Below are 19,288 nucleotides of genomic sequence, written 5' to 3'. Positions count from 1 at the left end.
TGTATAATTTCTTTAATATAATATTTCTTGCTTCTTACGTTCTTTTGCGATTATATAATCAACGACAGCACAAGAGGCAATAACGCATTCTTCAGGATAATAAAAACATAATGGAATCTCTAAGAAGAATAACAATAATGCATTAAACAATCTGTTTTTAAATTTATTTAGACAAATCTACAAAATTGCGGATATATACACAACATAAACAATAATATTAAATTCACAGTTTCAGCTTTGCTTTCTTATCTTTCTTCTTGGATACAGAAGCAGTCTTCGTTTTTAATTGGGTCTTAACTTGATCTTGCAATTTCGCGAAGAACGCTGTCGAGGACTTCGCGGCTTTTTCTGCCGTTTGGTCCGCTTCCGTAATTTTTCTGTTCTTAATCAATGTCTTGATCAACGCGGCTTTTTCGTTCTTATTTTTATACTTTTTAGCGATTCCTGGTCTCAGTGCTTTCTCTTTCTCCTTCTCTTCTGCTCGCTTCTGTTTGGCTCCTTGCCTCAATTTCTTTTGCCTTCTCTCACGCTTCATATCGGTTTTCGTTCTTTCCGCTTTACCGATGAGATCGCCACGCGGCTTGGCTGAAAATAAAGATAACGGAATAGAATACCAAGATATTTGTCATAAATTGTCATGAACCAACCAAATATGTTAGAATGAATACAACGGGTACCTTTGACTTCCTCAGGTGCTAGTAAAACGGCATCACTAGTGGCAACTGGCGCTACTTCCTCCATATTAATCGCAGGCAGGTTACTAATAATTTTAATCTCAGGTTTAGCCTGAAACAAGAATTATACATATCGTAAACTATTATTGCGTTACAAATATTTTTGTTCATCAATACATTTTGCCAAGTACTACACACGAATCGTAAAATCTTAACGCAAATCTTACCCGCTTGGGAGTGTAATGATAATTGGACAATGCGTCCAGCTTATAGATCAACGAACGCATCTTTTGTCGAATCTCATTGTGCAATTCTGGCGTCTGTTCCTGCTTCTCGTTGTTTTCTGGATCCGCCGCTCGCTTCTGTTGTAAATACTCCTTCTCGTATATCTGCGACAAGCTTTCTTTGCTCTTCTGCTGGTCTAATTGTAGTTTCTTCTTGAATTCCAACGGCGTCTCGACTGGCTTGAACTTTTTCTCGACGTCGTCCCAGGCCTTGTCCTTAATTCGCTGTTTAATAATGTCTTCCAGCTTAATCGTCGTCTCCTCGGTGATCTCGGGAGCCGGCCTCGTGGTTATATCAAAGTCCACAAATTCCTCCAGTAGAGAATTTTGCGGTCGATTTGTACCGCTCACTTCACCCTTCAACTGCCACGGCTTCTCGCCAATCGCTTCGTCCTCGAGCTCCTTGATCCTCGTCAGCAATCTCTCCTGACGAGTTTCCAAGCTGGACTTGGGCTCCGCTTTCTTCTTCGTACCTTCTTCCTCATTTCCGTCTGTACGTTGTCTCTTTATACTCGTTTTATTATCTAAGCTATCTGTCTCATCCGAGTCGTTGGTCAAATTAAATCTTACTCTTTTGTCTTTCCGTTCATTCTCGTCCTTTTCACTACCGCTCATTTCTTCGTCTTCATCCTCCGGTCCTTCCTCCTCAGAATCGTCAATGTTATCCTCGTGATTCGAATTTCTATTTTCCTGATATTGCTCATTTTCGCTCTCAGGACTATCAAAGAAGTCTGCATACTTTATGTATTTCTTTTCACTGTCTTCATCCTCCTCATCAGAAAAATCGTTAAATAAATCTACCGACTCGTCATCAGATTCACGATCATTCCGTTTCTCTTTTTTCTCTTCTTTATTTAAATACTCATCTAATTCTTGTAATTTGAAGAATTTATCATCTACAATAGATGCTTTTTTCTTCTTTTGCTTCGTTTTTCTTTTCTTTAAACTACTTTTCAACTCATTCTCATTTTCTGAGTCCTTATCATCAGATATGTTAGCATCCTCTTGGTATAATTCATCAGTTGTTACTTGTACGGGTTCAGGTTTAGTAGGGCACACAGGAATCATTAACTGTTTGCTGGTCAAAACTTTCGAAACATCAATAAAGAGATGCGTTATTTCGCCTTCGTTCTGCAATTCCACTTGTTGCCAAATTTGTTCTTCATCAAAATCTTTCGTAACCAATTCTGGCAACGCATTGGTTTTTCTGCGAGATTGCTCCTTGGTGAAATCGTAGACATATTTTATATTGGCTTTGAAGTCAACTTTGGTTTTTCCACTAAAAGTGAAGAACATACACTGTTAAATTGCTTTCTCTATTTTGCACAACACAAATGTGTATATAATAATTTTCATTAAATAAATTATTTCAGTAAAATAAAATAATTAATTTTATTCCTATGTTCTTTTTTTATTTATATGTCTGTACTTTGGTGATGATAGTAGAAATAACTCTTTTCATGCATTGGCGTTTGAGGTTATAAGTGAAATAATATTAAAAACCATTTTGTATATTACTTACTTCCTCACTCGTTCCAGTGATCGAATATCATCGAATCTGAATATAATATTATCAAGGATATCGGTGTTAGCCATAATTTATATTTGCACTTAATTAAACAATACTTCATCAAGCAACAGGCCGAACTGTTTCACTCTCACGTGCACACTGTACACGCACACTTGGTCTGTTCTTTATAGCTGCACTGCTGAATTGGTGCAATACGCGAGTGGAGTTAGTTTCCGAAATGTCCGCTATGAGCCTCCACTATCTTCAGTCAGAATTAAGGTAGTAGTACGACTCAACAACTGCTCAGAAATAGTTTTTTTATTACGTTAGATCTCGACGACGAAAAATCTGATTTTCAGGTAGTGCAACTTTAATATCAAATAATATTAATTACTTAGAAAACTATCTGCTGTTTAAAATAAAACACATCTTTATGCGAATAAATATCCAAAAATGGCATACTTTATGCATAAAGCATACCTTCATGCTTTATACTTTATGATGCAGTAACGAATGCCTCATACCTTGAGGCCCCAACATGTTTATCACGTTTATTGGTATAAAAATTTGTTAAATTTGTGCTTTTAAAAATATTATGTGCTATCTATTTTACAACAGTTGTTACCTTTTACTTTCAATATTTTAGTTTAGTTTCTAACATACATTTTCCCTTAAATTAACATTCAAATGAACTCAAATTATAAATATATATGAGAATGTCTAAATATTAGTCCATTTTTTAGTGTATTTAGAAATGTGTACCTAATTCTGTATTTTATTTACTCAACACAAAAGTTATATTATATAAAACCGTGCGATTCCGATTAAAAATCAAGCAATATTTAATGCTCCAACATGGCATTCATCGGAAAATCAAAATTTACAACCTGTCAAGCACGTGAAAGAGCGAGAATAAATGCAAAGAAAACTGGCCTAAAATACGTAAATAAATATGGGCCCGAGGACCCTCTGGCACATCACGGAGAGAGAAGTACGATGAAATGTGTTCGCCACATGTGGAGTGGGGAAACTCGTTCGCCGGGCGGCGAAGGGGGGGAAACTCGTTCGCCGGGCGGAGGAGTGGGAGAACACGTTCGGCGGCGGAGGGGAAAAGAACGTTGAGAGCGAGACCGAAGTGAAGGGAAGGACCGCGCGCGAAGCGGCCCGAAGCGAGCGAGGAGCGGCTGTCGGGAGCGAATCCGTGGCCGCTGAGGCATTGGTGCAGATCTCGGCTCGGTTAACGCCGGCTCGCGCGGCGAGAGAACGTGGCTCTCACGAACGCAAAAGCGAGGCGTGCGCGCGCGCGCGCGCCACTGACGTGCGTGCTCTCGGAGCGATACGTGCGAACGCGCACTCGAAAAAACTTGCACGCTGTGTGAGCGCGAGTGCACGACGGAACCTCGGATGCGAACGAGCGTTCGGAGTGCGTGGTTTCTTTTTTCTGTCTGGTGGATTTTTCTGGTGACACGTGCCCAGGTGGACCCCCGGCGCCCAGTCAACGAGTGAGAGGATCGCCGCTCCGATTTTCGGATAACTCGCACGCGCGCACCAAAGGGAGCTAGGTGCGTATTGCCTGCGTGTGCATGTACCACCGACGTGACCGCCGCGATGCGACCAGCTCGCGTGCACTACCGATCGATCGATCGCCCTCCGGGTCGAGCCAGCTCGGCGCTCCGCGGAATCCGAAATTGCGAAATCGGCGAACGAGCGACCGGAACGAGTCCCGCGACTCGCTCGTAAAGAACCAGTAGCCGCATATGCCACTTTGCTTCTGCCTGGCGAGAAAAATCACGGTGAATCTACGCGGTCCAATCGAAGTCCGGTCAATTAGGAACCGGTTTCAGGAAATGTCACGTGACTCTATCGATTTCTTCAAAACATTGGCGCCTTGTTAAAGGAAAAGCGAGTGTAGCTAGGCTGAAGGAATCTCTGATGCAAAGAAAGACGCTAACGAAGCAGCCGATGTACGAGTATTTAGGTCATGACACTTTGTGATAACGGGTTATCACTGGTTATCCACACTAATTAATTATGAATACTGTTTGTTACTGCATGGAAAATATGAGTTCTCTTTGCTCTATATTGATAACGTCGCGGTGGAAGCGAGTGGAAGTTAGTTTGATTCAACCTAGCAAATCTTTAACTAATTACTTAAGTTCAAGAGAAAATCAATTAATAGAATCTAAATCCAATAAATAAATTGGCAATTGTTTAATATTATCTCTCGAGCAGAGAAGAATTTTCATATTTAAATATGTTATTCTAAAGATTATTACGAAAATAAAAATTATTATATTCCTTAAGGTATTATTTAAAACGATCATCTTCGTGATTGAAAATGGAATCGTTGTTGAAATCGAGCGGTATCGCTGCAGTGAACATTTAAAAATAGATTATCGCGATGTAATTAGCTGAAATACAGGATGATTATTCATGGTAATTTTCCGTGACAAATGTTGATTTTGTATGCAGTGAATAATCGACAGAACAATTCACCGTCTCCTGAACAGCTACGCAACGCAATGTTTAACAATTTTCTATATCCAATCGATCGACGTGGTAGACGTCTCGCTTATCTCACGTACAACCTGGCGTAGCATGTGGAATATTATTCTATACAGGGTGTCCCGGGTTTTAACCGACAAACTGCGGGAGCATATTCTACTAGTGAAAATAAGAAAAAATTCTTATATCGAGTTTGCTTAGAAATGCTTTATTACAAAGTTATAAACCAATATTGAAAAGAAATATGAGATAAGTAACAACGGATTTTTTCACAAAAATAAAAATTATCTACGCAATGATTTAGTGACGCATTTCAAAATGTTGTCCTTGCACATCGATACAAGCTAGACATCGACGTAGTACAGAATTTGTTACGGTACGACATTCCTGAAAATTTTGTTGCATCTCAGTAGCTGAATTAGTAATTCGTTGCTTTAAATCTATCTGGTACTCTCCTGTTAGGAAATCTACGTTGATACTCTCGTACGGCAGCTCGTGCATTTCCGTCACAGAATCCGTACACGAAATGAATATCGGTGTATTCCTCATTTGAAAACACTTTTGGCATTCTGATAGTAATTGCTAGTTGACACGACGATTGAAATCTAACAGCTACTGTTGTGAAAGTAACAATCATACTGAATCGTTTCAACATAGTGAACATGAATACATGTGAATACACATAACATAAACATCTTCGACCTTCCAAATTCTACACTATGTTCCGTTGTTACTTATCTGATATTTCTTTTCAATATTGGTTTATAACTTTGTAATAAAGCATTTCTAAGCAAACTCGATATAAGAATTTTTTCTTATTTCCACTAGTAGAATATGCTCCCGCAGTTTGTCGGTTAAAACCCGGGACACCCTGTATAGCCATATTCTACGGACATTCTGAAATCCAATTTATTTTTGATAACTGCGTATTGATTACGTCGTTTCTTTTTAGGTGTAATCAAATTTTCTGGATGCCTCTGCAATTTGCACCTTATTGGCGTTAGTACCTTACGGAATTTCATCCGATTCGTAAAAATATTCAAAGCGAGATCAGGAATTTCCTTTTTCCTATAAACAATATTTTAATAATATTAGAAATTTCCGAAATAAATAGAAAAATTCGATTTTTTTTCCTGATGCTAAAAACGAGAAACTAGCTCCACCATACGTATGTTCGCACATGAAACATACGACACGTACAAATCGAGTCGCGGGATAACATCGCTTCTTGAGATATGGATATCCTTACCTTTTCATTTAATTATTGGAGAAATTAATTGCGGCTAAACAAGATATAAAATACACGAGATCAGCAGCTGTGAAAAAGGAAGGATATTCATCGTCTCGACTAGACGATACCTCGTTCAGGACGGCGCGTTACGACGGACCGGACGGTAGAATCTGGAAAAAATATACCGGTCCGCGAGTTTTCCTTTTCCTCGCCTCGAACGAGTTCTCTCGACGGCGATTATAACGGGCGCGGATCTCGGCTTGGGTGTACATGAAATTGGAGCGGTACTTCGATCCTACTACGAACGGTACTCGCGTCGGTATCAGCCTCCGGTACGCCTTCCACCGAGGAACAATGAGTGATATAATCGCGAATTAGATTCCCCGAATGAGAGAAGGAGAGGGCACCGTCATGAAACGAAGCCGCACACCTGCGTAGCTATAAATGATTCATCGTTAACGAACTATCGATCGGCTCTTCCAGGCGAAGGTGATAAAGAGGATCATCGAATAAACGAGTCTTATCAGCAAATAGAACTATCAGGATCGTTTTCTCTCTCGTGAATGATATTTGTAGAAACAATCTATCGGATAAAATAATAGAAAGCGAGATTAAAAGACACTAAAGAATTGAAAGAATGTAGAAAAATATTTTCGAATTCGAATCTGTCGTCAGACTTAAGAATCTTGAAACTTCGGAATTTGAGGTTTGGAGCTGATATCGAGGAAGAAAGTTAAATATGAGGAATAAAAGAGAATAATAATGTTTAGAAGGCAAGGTTGATTTGGGCATCAAAAATCGAAATCGACAGTCAGGAAAGGACAGGATTTTGAAAATCGAGAGTCCATAATGAAATCTACGCGCGCACTCGTCGCACTTAGATGATGTTAGACAGTTCTAACGGGTTTCTCCGGGGGTGGTGGTTCACTGTGCGCCCTACGGTATAATACCGTAAACTCTCAATGGATCTTTTTTCGCCAGCGACGCGCATCTCCGCGCGATGTAGTAACTCCGTGAGACGGAAGTGGTGTGCGTGCAGTAGCGTGCGTACTACACCAGCGGGGGGAGAGCAAAATACACGCAACACGTGTGCGCGCGAGCGCGCACGGCCGCATGCCTGTGTTTTCTGTGGACTTGCCGGACCGCTCTAGGAGGCTGTGCTCTCGCGTGCCCCCTCCAACCGGACCCAAGTCGGAGACCCGGAGGGATCCTTGACGAGGGTACCTACAGGGGCCTCGTACGAGATGCGGCGGTCGACTCGGGTTACGCGGTCCTCAAGGCCCACGACCGAGCGACCAGCACCTTCCGTCAATCGACAATTGGCAGGTTTCGCTGAGAAAAAATTCCTCCGACCATCGTTGCCACTTCCAACGTTCTTGGGAAATAACGCGGCGACATTGTGCTTGTCATTCGTAAAAGTGGATTGACAATTTTCTGATTTCAAGCAATTTTATTTAGTTTAGAATTTTATGGATGGTCGCTGAGATTCGGGCGAATAATTCTTGAGCGATTTTCAATATTGGCAATCACATTTTCCGCTGGAAACTATTTTTCGCGACTCGATCATTCTTCTCGTCGCGGCCGCTTTCAAATTCCGCACATATCGAGACTAGTGTTGATATCCACGTCGTGTAAGTTTACACGGCTAGGTAAATTGTTGATAAACATACTGGAAGACAGGTATAAGTTTTCTTGCGTCGGATTCCAGACGCCAGAAAGGTCAAGCGAGCTATCGAGACTACTTTCAACGCGAACGTTGCAAACTATCGAGTTATCATTACCGTTTCTACTCTTTCCATTTTATTCGAACAGTTATTATGCAATAATGTGTCGTGCAGCAATCGAAAACCTAATAATTAAACTTCGAATAGTTTCTATAACATAATTCCTTTTCTGTTATCGCTCGATTATCATACGACATAAAACACGATAAAACATTTGCGTTTATCTCGGAAATAAGGAGATTCAAGTCATTGATGATCATTAAGAATGACATACAGCTTCCTCACCGATACAGAAAACTGGATTGATGAACCTGTGGATGAACGATTTGATAATAAACATTTCAACAGTTTGAACGATTAATTAGTGGCGCGAGCGAGTTCATCGACGTGTTACGTTAGCTATGATTACGTAATGAGCGGTAATTCCGAATAGTCGTTACCGTTCGCTATGACTTATGGTCAAAGGGATACCCGGCGGCGACACAGAATTCCGAGGGATTCGAAAGCGACCGTAGTCCCATTAGAACGTGCTGCACATTCCGAGAGGCACGATAAACCCACGACCTCGCAAAACGACCATCGATCTCATCGAAACCCGTGCGAGGTTTCCGAGCACCGCCAGCATCGAGTATTCGAGCGATTTCGTTGCTCGCCAATTTTCATAATCGCTTAGATACGCGCGCTCGGCGCGGCCGAGCGAGCCTCTCGAATTTTATCAAAGATTCCGTGCAACGGCAGGTCTGATGGTCTCACGATTAGTTGGCTCTCGCGTTACATGTGGCGCGAAAAACAAATCTAATAATCGATTTTAACTCGGTAGCGGGTTATATAATTAACGAGGGTTAGCACTTTCCAATTAATTTTATACCTATGTTAATTAACGCGGTCTCCTACCGAGTAAACGAGGCTGCGTAAGGTGAGAAACCTGATATGCAATTTACGAGCACGCATGCAACAGGTATTTAATAATAAATGATAGATTCGAGAATGTGCTTTCACCTCTTTGCGAATTGGCGAACTTCAGACATCAAGCGTCGGCGAGAGAGAGGGAGAGAGAATTTGCTTCACGTAACGTGTTTACTTCGTGATACGTTATCTCTCACGGATTAAGTGAATTTATGACAAATTGTCATCGGCTTCGTCAATGCCGTTTTGTACCGGCATGTATTTTGCGTTGCATCTCTGCTGCAAAGAGAAACGTCTCTGTTCTTCGTTGCACAATAGCGAGATTCTATCGAAAACGCCGAATCATTTCTACAACATAAGAAAATGTATTTCGAAGTGAAATCATTTGCTCGGAATGAAATATGTCATTTAATCGAAATACCTCCGAATTTAATTAATTCGACAGGAGCTAAAAAGAAAATAGTAGCGTGATAATAAATTGAATTCGGAATAGCGACACTGAAAAGAAGAAAGCTATTTGGCAAACGAGCTACACTTTCTTCGCGCATAAATTTCCGTTCGAAATCGGGACCGGCACCGGAAGAATGATGTCGCGTAGATTCGCGGCGATTGTCTTCGATAGCATCTCGCTGGATTAATTAGCAATGGTCCCTTCCGACGTGACCCTTCGCATACACGACGCTGGAATATGAAGGAGCAAGGCGACGCTTTATTTGGCTCACGCAGCGAAGCAGGTTGAAGCCGCTCGCACGTCGGTGAATGTAAAATTGCCAAGACACATGCAGGAATGTAGATTTTTCTTGCCGGCTTTCTACCCGGCCGTGACGTCACACCGAGAATCATTGTTCGACGTATTGTTAGCTGCTGGCAGCGCGCAAGCAGAAGAAAGGACTCGGAGAAAAACGGAGAAGCCCTGTTCCGCAACAGCGTATTAGCGAAGAAATACTGGAAAATGAATTGCGATTATCGGGCATTATTCTTAACGACTTTACGCAATCGAAGTATGCGTGCCTAGAGAATGGACTCGTACGTGCAGATGGCGAGCTCGCGCAAAGGAGGATATATTCCTCGGCATTTCACCGTAAAAACTCGCTGCTCCATTGGCAACGGAGTTTTTATACAGGTATTGCAGTCTTCCATGGCGCGGCGATAAAAGCACACATGTGTTTTCAGTCTGGCGTCTCGCCATCGTAATTGGTATCATATTGAAATCATTCGCGTACTTACGATAAATGCCAAAATGTCGTTAGAATGCCCTCGCAGATCACTCGACGGACCACTTTATTCGTCAAGCAAATTTTTATGATCGAGTTTTTCAGGAATCACTGCGTGAAGATACATCTGTATCTCACTGTAAATCTAATCCATTAAAAAGTAAAAAAGATTTCAGCACATTTCCGCATGTTCGTCCAATTTTCATAGGAAGATCGATGAAAGGTCGCGTCCACACGTCGAGCGGATGACCTCAAAAAGAAGCCCGAAAAGGGGGGTGACGAATTTATGACAATGAATAGCGTGAGAGAAAAGATTGCGGAGGAAGGGAGTAACCCGCATTCTCGCCGCGTATTTAGCGTTAAATGGGACGGTCGGAAAGACACATTGAATGCAAACGCGGGGTGGGAATCGGACGGCGGCAGCTCCGTAGGCCGGGTGACGTCGATAAGAATAGGCGAGAAGAACAGGTGGCTGATATTCGTGCGGCCTAGACATAATTAACGATGCCACGCCGCGACAAATCGATGAACGGTGACAAATTCCTCGGTATCTCATGCATGCAAAAGCACGCAGCGACACGGCCGAGCGGTCGAATCGCACTGTCGCTAATACATAATTCAAACAATTTATCGGTCTGCAATAACTTTACGATAACGGTCACTGTCGTCTCTGGACGTAAACCAGAAGTGCAAAATGATGTAAATACCGGAGAGATACTTCTTATCGCTTATCGCGACATAGTCGCGGGAATAAAGTATTACAGAATATAATAAAATTATAATAGAAAGCTGAGACGTCGCGCTCTGTTTTATTTTAGGCCGATCAATCTTTCGAGTAATCTTGCTCCGATTTTGAAGCTTCTTTTGTCCCAGAGTGACTCGTCTGAAGAAATGGCATATTTCTCCATATCCTGCATGAATTGTTTTTACTTCTTTCGGTAGTATCATCTGCTCCTTAAAGTATCGGCAATATAAGTATCGATACCGGACGAAATTGATTGATGTTTCGCGAAACCGAAACTTTTCTAGACGATGGTGGACGCGCGACTATGCAGCAAAGCGCCTACTCGTAACTGTATCATCCCGCGGAATTGTTCGCATGCACGTAAAGCTAACGGTCCCGTCCGGATGCATCTTTCATTCTCTCTCTCTCTATTCCTCTTCATTTCTCTTCCTCCGACAAAGAGACGTTCAGTCGCGGAATGCGCATTGGCGCGTGCAGCCTTATTCAAATCGCCGCAAGTCCGTCCGGCAGATTTTCCGCGGGAATTAAGTCGGCCGAGCGGAAACTTAAATCGAACGTCGGCATATCCGTATCGATCACTTAGAACGGTAAACTGCTCGGATTCCTCGCGCGAGGATCGCGAGAGTGCTTCCCGCGAGTGGCGAGTCGTGTAATCATCAATCGCGAGAGATACGGTGCACAGGCGAACGAGCATGCACGCCGGAGTGCATTGTCATAATACCGTAATGATTCTTAGATGCTTCAGAATTGGAATCTAGAGTCGGGAACAGGCGAGGAATCATAATAATTGACTAAATACTTTGACCAAATAATTAACAAATATTATAAATTCAATATCTCAGATCCAGACAAAATTTTTGTTAATCCGAATGACTTGATACAGTCTGCTAATCCCGATGTATCACCGACAACCCACATAACGAAGATATAAAAATCACATTCTATCATTCCATCGATGACACCGACGAGTGTCGTCGACAATTATGGCACGACGAATCCCTCGATGATTATGAGTAATCGACGATAAATCCGAAAGCGCTGCATAATGTATGCCCATACTTTTCGAAAGCGACGTCGAGGAAATTATGATAGATACGTTATCGGGACGCGGTTGCGCGTGTGTCTCTTGCTCAATTAATTAAGAAAGTCGCGCACACGTAACGGAGCCGGCAGGTTGCCGACCTCCAGCTGAAAAACGTTCGTTACATGCGTTACAACGTACGTACGTACGTACGTACACGCGCGCAGGCGTTACGTGCAGGCTTCTCTCATCCGACAGAATCGTTTTTACACGACGATACGATCTTCGGAATACGTGCTCGGCACTTTCACTCTAGCCTAAGCACCCACGCCGTGCTCGTCGTTCGTAATAACGACGTATTAGCGGTTTTTACGCGCTTTCGTCCGTACCTTCGATATGACCGGGCAATTAATCGCTGGAGAGAGTATAATTATACGCGGGACATGATCGCACACCACATGCCGTAACAGTTTCTCGCAGCAGCCTGGAGTAGTCCGTGTAAAAAGAGCGATTGTAGGAAACTCTATACATGTTACATTTATATACTTGAGATACTAATATCCCGCACGAGACCGTATGGAACACGGCTAGATGGCCATCAATGAAGTTATTATGGCATCACTCGATCCGGAGCGCGAGCGGCATCATTAACGTGTAACGAACGCTTTTAAATTAGAAGCTGTTCGTAGGTACCCGTGTTTTATGAGAAGATTCGATACGCGCTCTTCGTTCGTCCCGATTTCTAGTGGGAGAGTGCCTCGTTAATTTCGTGTTCTGCGCGACCCGCTTCTTCGAATACAGAATTGCTAATTACAATTAGCTCAACGAGAGCAACGTGACGACTTCGCGTCGCGCCCAAGTGGCATTAATTATTGGCGAGTTATCGATAGTCGCCGACTTCCGTTCATGGTTCTCTATTCAGCGGCCTTTAAATTATCTGTTTATGGTCCCGCTGCCTTGTCCCGCTCTATTGTATTCATATCGCCGGGAAGAATTTCACGCCCCGAGTATACTCGTAATTTCCCGAGCTTTCGAGAACCTTGAGAGCGATGGATTTTATGGCATCGATTTTCAAATACAAAAGTGGTCATCGACGTCATGCGCGATTATCCACAGCGTCAAAAATTGCCAGAAATAAGAAAGTCAGCACTTCTTATATAATATCGTTGAATCCTCAATTGTCATTTATACTATACATATGTTGCAGCTAAAATTGCTGCTTAACAATATCCCAGAAAAAGTTTCGCAATAGGAGAATGTCTGTTCACGTAGCCAACTTAATAACAACCAAGAGATTAGTCTCTACCACATCATCAAGTTCCAATTATAATTCCAGAGAAACCTCATCAAAATTCTCATTAGAGATTTCGTCCTAACTTCGATACTTTAATATCGTCATATTAACAATTTCGAAATATCGAGATTTTTAATGTGACCTTAATACAATAATTTAATGAAAAGTGATTCCAAAATTTCCATGGAATGTTTTATCACAGGAGAAAATGCGACCTTACGTATTTCAACCCGCAATCATCCGAGGGCTATACTTGACATTTTTTAATCGCTCGCAAATATGCGTATATTTATATCTATTATGTGACGAGGCATTAAAATCCAACGGGAAGACAGTGGGACGGTAAATACAGCCCTGGCATTAGGACAGTGCGCGACTCGCATATAATGGAAATCCAGGGAAGACGAATGTGGCACGTGGGAGTATAAAGGCCATTAAATCGAAATTTACAAAAGGACACCTCGTGTCGACGCACGTTCCCGTGCATGCGTGTCTCATGCGTAAGCACTTAAGATACCGCGGCTTGATAACGCGTTGCATTGTGCTGTACGGCATTTTCGTGAAATAGCACCTTCCATTCATGCCACCCATGCCAAGCTTCGCCGAGGTACCAGTAGTAACCTGTATTCCATGTTATATGGCGCAACGTATCAGCGTGCCGTCATTATTAACGTTTCCTATATTTCTCCAGAGTTCACCATCCGCGACGGTTCGTTCTAATAAAAATGAATGGAGCGAATTGAAAGAATTTTGCGGAAAACTGATCGCGCTAGAGTCGGCAATAATTCTCACCGGCGATTTTCCTCGATTGCAGCACGTTTCCTCGCTTTTCCAGCTGAAACGATTTACGGTACACTTTACGGTATCCGTGATAAGGGGTTTCCAATGAAAACGTAGGGCAATTAAAGCTAAGAGTACATAAATTATATAATTGATATAGATTGGTGTTTGCATCGGATGCATGTACGCCCGCGTTGATAAACAAAATATGTTAATTAATTCCGCGTTCATTCCGCTCGTTAAGCACTGCGAAAGGTAATTGACCGGCTTAAACGGGCCTCTGATACCACGCGGAGAGTACCTTAAGTACCACGATACGTACTTCGTTATTTAATATGTCTCGTGGAAGCTGCGATCCTCTTAAGGCCGCCAGGAAACGTACCAACGATGCATTCACACGGCGTTGGTTGTCGCCGAGGGAAACCGTTCGCCGCAATAATTACAATTAATCATCGTCGTAAACGCAAATTGAGTAACGTTGCGTCCCTTTAATTCCGCGTCTTGCAAGACACGTCGCGAATTTGCGCTATATGTATACTTGAAGAAAAGGAAGAGACTGATATCGCTCGCAAGGCAGCGATGTTGCTAGATGTTGCGGGATTTCTTTATAGAATTTCTAATTGATCAAATTATTTCCAGCAAAGTTGCAACAGCCGGCAATTAAACAGACACGGAACAGGCGTGAAACTTTTACGAAATCGACTCTCTAGCAACTATATATTATTTTTCTTATAAACACGAGTTGCATACATAAAGATTATTTCTCGGATTTCTAACGAGGCTCATAATGTATAATGCAAAATATAATGTCAGCGTGCCAAGCAATAAATTATTCATTAAATTGATTTATAGTTAAAGATTTGATCTGTAAGATTAGATATCGCTATTATATCTACAGCAAAGTATTACGCGGCATAAACAGAAATATACACATCACCCGTTCTTCATCCCGTGCTTCATTCAACGCGTCGATTTTTGCGGATTTCCTTGCAGGGAAGCGTCGCAAAAATGCAGGAGTGCAGTGCCGTTCAAAACTTGTTTTGCGTGTAATCCACGCGTCTGGTTTGTTTGTATTAAGCAATTACATGTTACCGGCGCATCGTGATATTAACAAGTTATTAACGCAACGCTCCGACCAGTCCGCGCGAAAGAGGAAATTGCTGTACGCCGCATTTACGCACATGTTCGGTGCATAAATTCCGTTGTACCGATACAAAATCGCGCCGAAGTGAGCAGACGTGCCGCTTTTGACGACACAATTCCGCGATTAAATAATATCTCGCTCAATAATGTAACAGATATAATTGTTATTGAGACAGAATAGTGTTGAAGAACGAAAAATGAACTGACGCGTTTGCGAGCATCGAATCGAAGAATCTGTTCGCTTGATGCGATTAATCAGTTGCCTTTTATGAAACGCGATTGAAATGCGATTGAAATGGACGATGGGTCTTATGAAACAATTATCTCCTCTTATTTTTGCCGATTACCGTAATAAGTATTTCCTGCTCGCAGCACAACGACTACGTTGTCTCTACCGCGTCTCTGTGCGCGAAGAATGCGGAGATTACGAGGCCGGCAATAAACGAGTCGTTGTGCAAACATTATGGATTGCTGCGATTTTCTACTGACGTGTGATACGCGATATTGCGAAATGGAACAGAACTTTTCACACAAGAACAAAGTAGGAATCGCGTCAGCATCTTGCGATGAAGGAAAGTCTAATTATATCGCATCGCGATTCCAGATATCAAGATATCAGGCATCAATTTTATGCTTCATTATATCTCACACATTATCTTGTGACACAATTATAATGTTTTTTATATTCTTCTTTTTAAATATATTTAAAAATTTACGAAATATAAATATACAGGGTGAGGCACCTAAAGCAGGCCACCTGAATATCTCGGCTGTTATTGGTGATAGAAAAAAATGTGTCAGACCAAACTTGCATGGTTTCGAGGGACACATAATTTGTTCTAAATAATTTTTTATTAGGTGGACGCGTAGAGGTCATATGAAGGTCAACTTCGTTTTTTTAAATGGTATGATATGTTTTTTTACGTACCATCTAGTAGAGCGTTTAAAGATGCGCACATTGATCTACGGGTCAAATTTATTGAAGGTCACTGAAGGCTAAAATTTCTAAGTGCTAGAACTTTTTCATTTCTGAGTTTACGGTATTTTCAATAGCAGAAAACGCTAGGCAATATAAAAAATATAGATATCAACAACTCAGAACTTCTCGGAAAAGAAAAAATTTCGAAGGGCTAGAACTTTTTCATTTCTGAATTTACGGTATTTTCAATAGCAGAGAACTCTAGATAGTACGTAAAAAAACATCATACCATTTAAAAAAACGAAGTTGACCTTCATATGACCTCTACGCGTCCACCTAATAAAAAACTATTTAGAACAAATTATGTGTCCCTCGAAACCATGCAAGTTTGGTCTGACACATTTTTTTCTATCACCAATAACAGCCGAGATATTTAGGTGGCCTGTTTTAGGTGCCTCACCCTGTATATATTTAAAGATTTACGAAATATACATGTAAAATATGCGAAATGAATGTTAATAGAGAGTAAACAAAAATATCGCCAGCGGAGCTGATGCTATTCCGATAAGATTTGATATGACATTGAGCATTACAATCAGATAAAAGCAGTAACAAACAATATGATAATAACAAACCGCCGCATTGAACTTTTAAAGAAAAATGTTACATTGTTAGTTTTTTTCGCGACCCCTGTGTGACAGCAACGGAGCGTCAGCGCATGCTTGTTTACCGGATATTCAAACCATTTTCTTAATTAGCGGAACAAAGTAGACTTATTGGGGTCAATTTCAACCGCGAATTTCACCGACGGTCAGATTGACAAGTGGAAGATCGTTTTGACCTTGTACGGTATTGCTACTCCCGCGGCTTAATTAACATTGAACAGTAATTAGAGGCAACACAAGTGAAACATAGACGTCGCATCAATATGCGATCACGCGAGCTCTGCAAGCACTCTGTAAATAATGTAAGCTAATCAATTTATACAGTGATCTCGATATTCCGGATATTGTCATCATCGAGAGTATTCGTCTACATAATAATTAATAAAAAATTGATTAAAATCCGTCGCGGAAAGGGCGAAATCTTGGAACTATTATTAGAAACCTATTACGTGCTAACATGAACATTAAAAATGTTCTAGTCTTCGATCCTCGTTGACGGAGCACGCAAGTCAAATATTTACGCACACGACACGTCGGCGGAGCCATCCTCACACGGACGTTCCCATATCTTGTCATCGTTTGGGCACGGATATGAGCATGGCAAAGCAGAAAGCCGGCTGGAGTGCCGACAATATTATAGCCATGTTAACTCATCGTAGAAATGAGATATTTATAGAGCCTTACGCAATATTTCTCTCGCGAGATAAACCCCATCTTCGCGCGAGTGATCACGGAATGTGTCAGGCGAGGACTTTCTGTGCTTTCAGAAAAACTCTAGGACAGCTAACTCGTTACGTCGGAAAATCTCGCCGGCGATTAAAGAAGCCGCGTTACGTAAGATACCGAGCAGTCTCGCGAGAAGGGAGAAGACTTGGTGCGAACTTTATACGCTGGATATCAGGTACGCGTTCTATCTCAGTGTGACATTATCTAACTGGAACGTTGCTCTGCTTACGCACGTCGACTTTCTAGCTCTCCAACCAAGGGTCTTTTATCACGCTTTATCAGGAGTGATCTCGCATGCCGATGCCGATGCGTCGACGAAGATAAAGTGCCCGCTGGATTAATTCCTCGCTCGTAGAAGGAAAAAAGTACGCACATTTGGCCCGCGGGCGGAATAATTCCCTCGTAAATTGCCGCGATCCGCTGGAAATTTATACGGAGATTGCGATCGCTATTAAAGGCAGATTTCGTGTGTGCCCGCGCGGAGCGACGTCTCAATCACGGCGGATCGCGCTGCTGTCCGGCGATTTCAGATTGCGCAATCTGGATTCGGATGAGTATGCAAGTCTCGCAAGCCATTCCGCGATCTAACAACTGACAAGGGAAGGTTTTTAGGTGTTACACTCGGATTTCAAAAATTTTTTGCATCCAGGTAGGGAGGTCCCCAAATAGAAAAAAAAATAAAAGTAGCGGCCCAAATGCATATTTGCGCGCTACGTGCGCAATTTTCGATGTTAGGTTAATTACTCAAAAATGCTTTTCCAATCGAATTCTTTACATTTTTTATTTCACCTAATGCACATTTATATTGCTTTGAATAATTTTGTGTGTGTGTGTGTGTGTGTGTGTGTGTGTGTGTGCGTGCGTGCGTGCGCGTATGTGCTTCTGTGTGCGTGTGTGTACTTGTATGTGTTTAGAAAATACGAGCGTCTAATGTAATCTCGTGCCGCGCGAGCACAGTGCGTATAAAAGGCCCATTGCTCAAAAATGGTATTTGCATCGTAACTTTTTTAATTTTTTACTGCAACTGCCAATGCACACAATTTGGAATAATTGCGCAAATCGTAGTTTGCTCTTTCTGCGTGATTTATTGTACGCGACTTTAAATAGATTTGATCAGAATCCATAACGAGGACATAAAAGATCTGGTCAAGGGAGGTTTTTAATTCTTTCAGTTTTAATTTTGGTTTTGATTTCTTTTTAAAGCGTTGTGCATTAGGTGAAATAAAAAATGTAAAGAATTCGATTGGAAATAGCAGTTTTGAGTAATTAACCTAACATCGAAAATTGCGCACATAGCGCGCAAATATGCATTTGGGCCGCTACTTTTATAATTTTTCTTCTATTTGGGGACCTCCCTACCTGGATGCAAAAAATTTTTGAAATCCGAGTGTAACACCTAAAAACCTTTCCTTGTGAGTCATTTGAAGCGTTTTCGAACTCTTAGAAGAGCTGCGCTAAGGTCGTTATGCACGAGCTTGCGTACGGCTTCACGTCCGCTTCGAGAATTTGCTTTCGCTCCTTCTGCATCTACACTCGTGGAGAATAGTATAATAAAATATGAAACGTTCAAATATCTTTTTTTTTATTTTTTTCGTTGATAATTATTTATATTTTTGATAATTTTGTTTTTACGGAAATTAAGATCCCAGTAATTTTTCTGGCGCATCGAGAGTCTCAAAGAATCGCATCGGATCAAGCCTCGACAATGTAACAGCCTTATAATTACGATCTCTAACATTGTTTTTTAATGATCATTGGTATGCGCTTTCGCCTAATTACTTCCCAAGCAATCGACACAATTACCCGTGATTTTGTTTTAATCCGCCAACCGTGAAATGTCAGGACGGCTTGCGGTTGTCACGCGCCTGAGAGTAACCGACTGCGAGTTATTTTCAACTTTGTTCGCGTTTTCGTTTACGATGTTTTTGTATCAAGAGTGACTTTAAA

General features: G+C 41.6%; 2 protein-coding genes across 5 annotated transcripts in view; one reads left to right on the top strand and one right to left on the bottom strand.

Moving 5' to 3' along the window:
* Positions 1-142: 142 nt before the first annotated feature.
* Positions 143-2,678, bottom strand: LOC105277015 (U3 small nucleolar ribonucleoprotein protein MPP10). Its single transcript, XM_011335129.3, has 4 exons — positions 2,481-2,678; positions 902-2,237; positions 678-786; positions 143-585 (listed from the first exon to the last, which is right to left on the bottom strand). Exons 1-4 carry the CDS (start codon positions 2,552-2,554, stop codon positions 224-226), a joined length of 1,881 nt encoding a protein of 626 aa, XP_011333431.1. The 5' UTR covers positions 2,555-2,678; the 3' UTR covers positions 143-223.
* Positions 2,679-3,081: 403 nt separating this feature from the next.
* LOC105277016 (spectrin beta chain, non-erythrocytic 1) overlaps positions 3,082-19,288 on the top strand; it is a 63,863-nt gene continuing 47,656 nt past the window's right edge. For 3 of the 4 annotated variants that reach the window (XM_011335132.3, XM_011335130.3, XM_011335131.3), the window contains exon 1: positions 3,082-4,030. The gene's annotated coding sequence lies outside the window, so the exon portion shown is untranslated. Of the gene's footprint in view, positions 4,031-17,385; positions 17,517-19,288 lie in introns of those variants that run through there. The other variant, XM_011335133.2, reaches the window with a different exon arrangement.

This window comes from Ooceraea biroi, chromosome 3 (genome assembly GCF_003672135.1).
Source record: "Ooceraea biroi isolate clonal line C1 chromosome 3, Obir_v5.4, whole genome shotgun sequence".
In the NCBI taxonomy this organism is placed as follows: Eukaryota; Metazoa; Arthropoda; class Insecta; order Hymenoptera; family Formicidae; genus Ooceraea; species Ooceraea biroi.
Note: the sequence above shows the minus strand (reverse complement) of the source record. Positions and strands in the feature narration are given on the sequence as shown.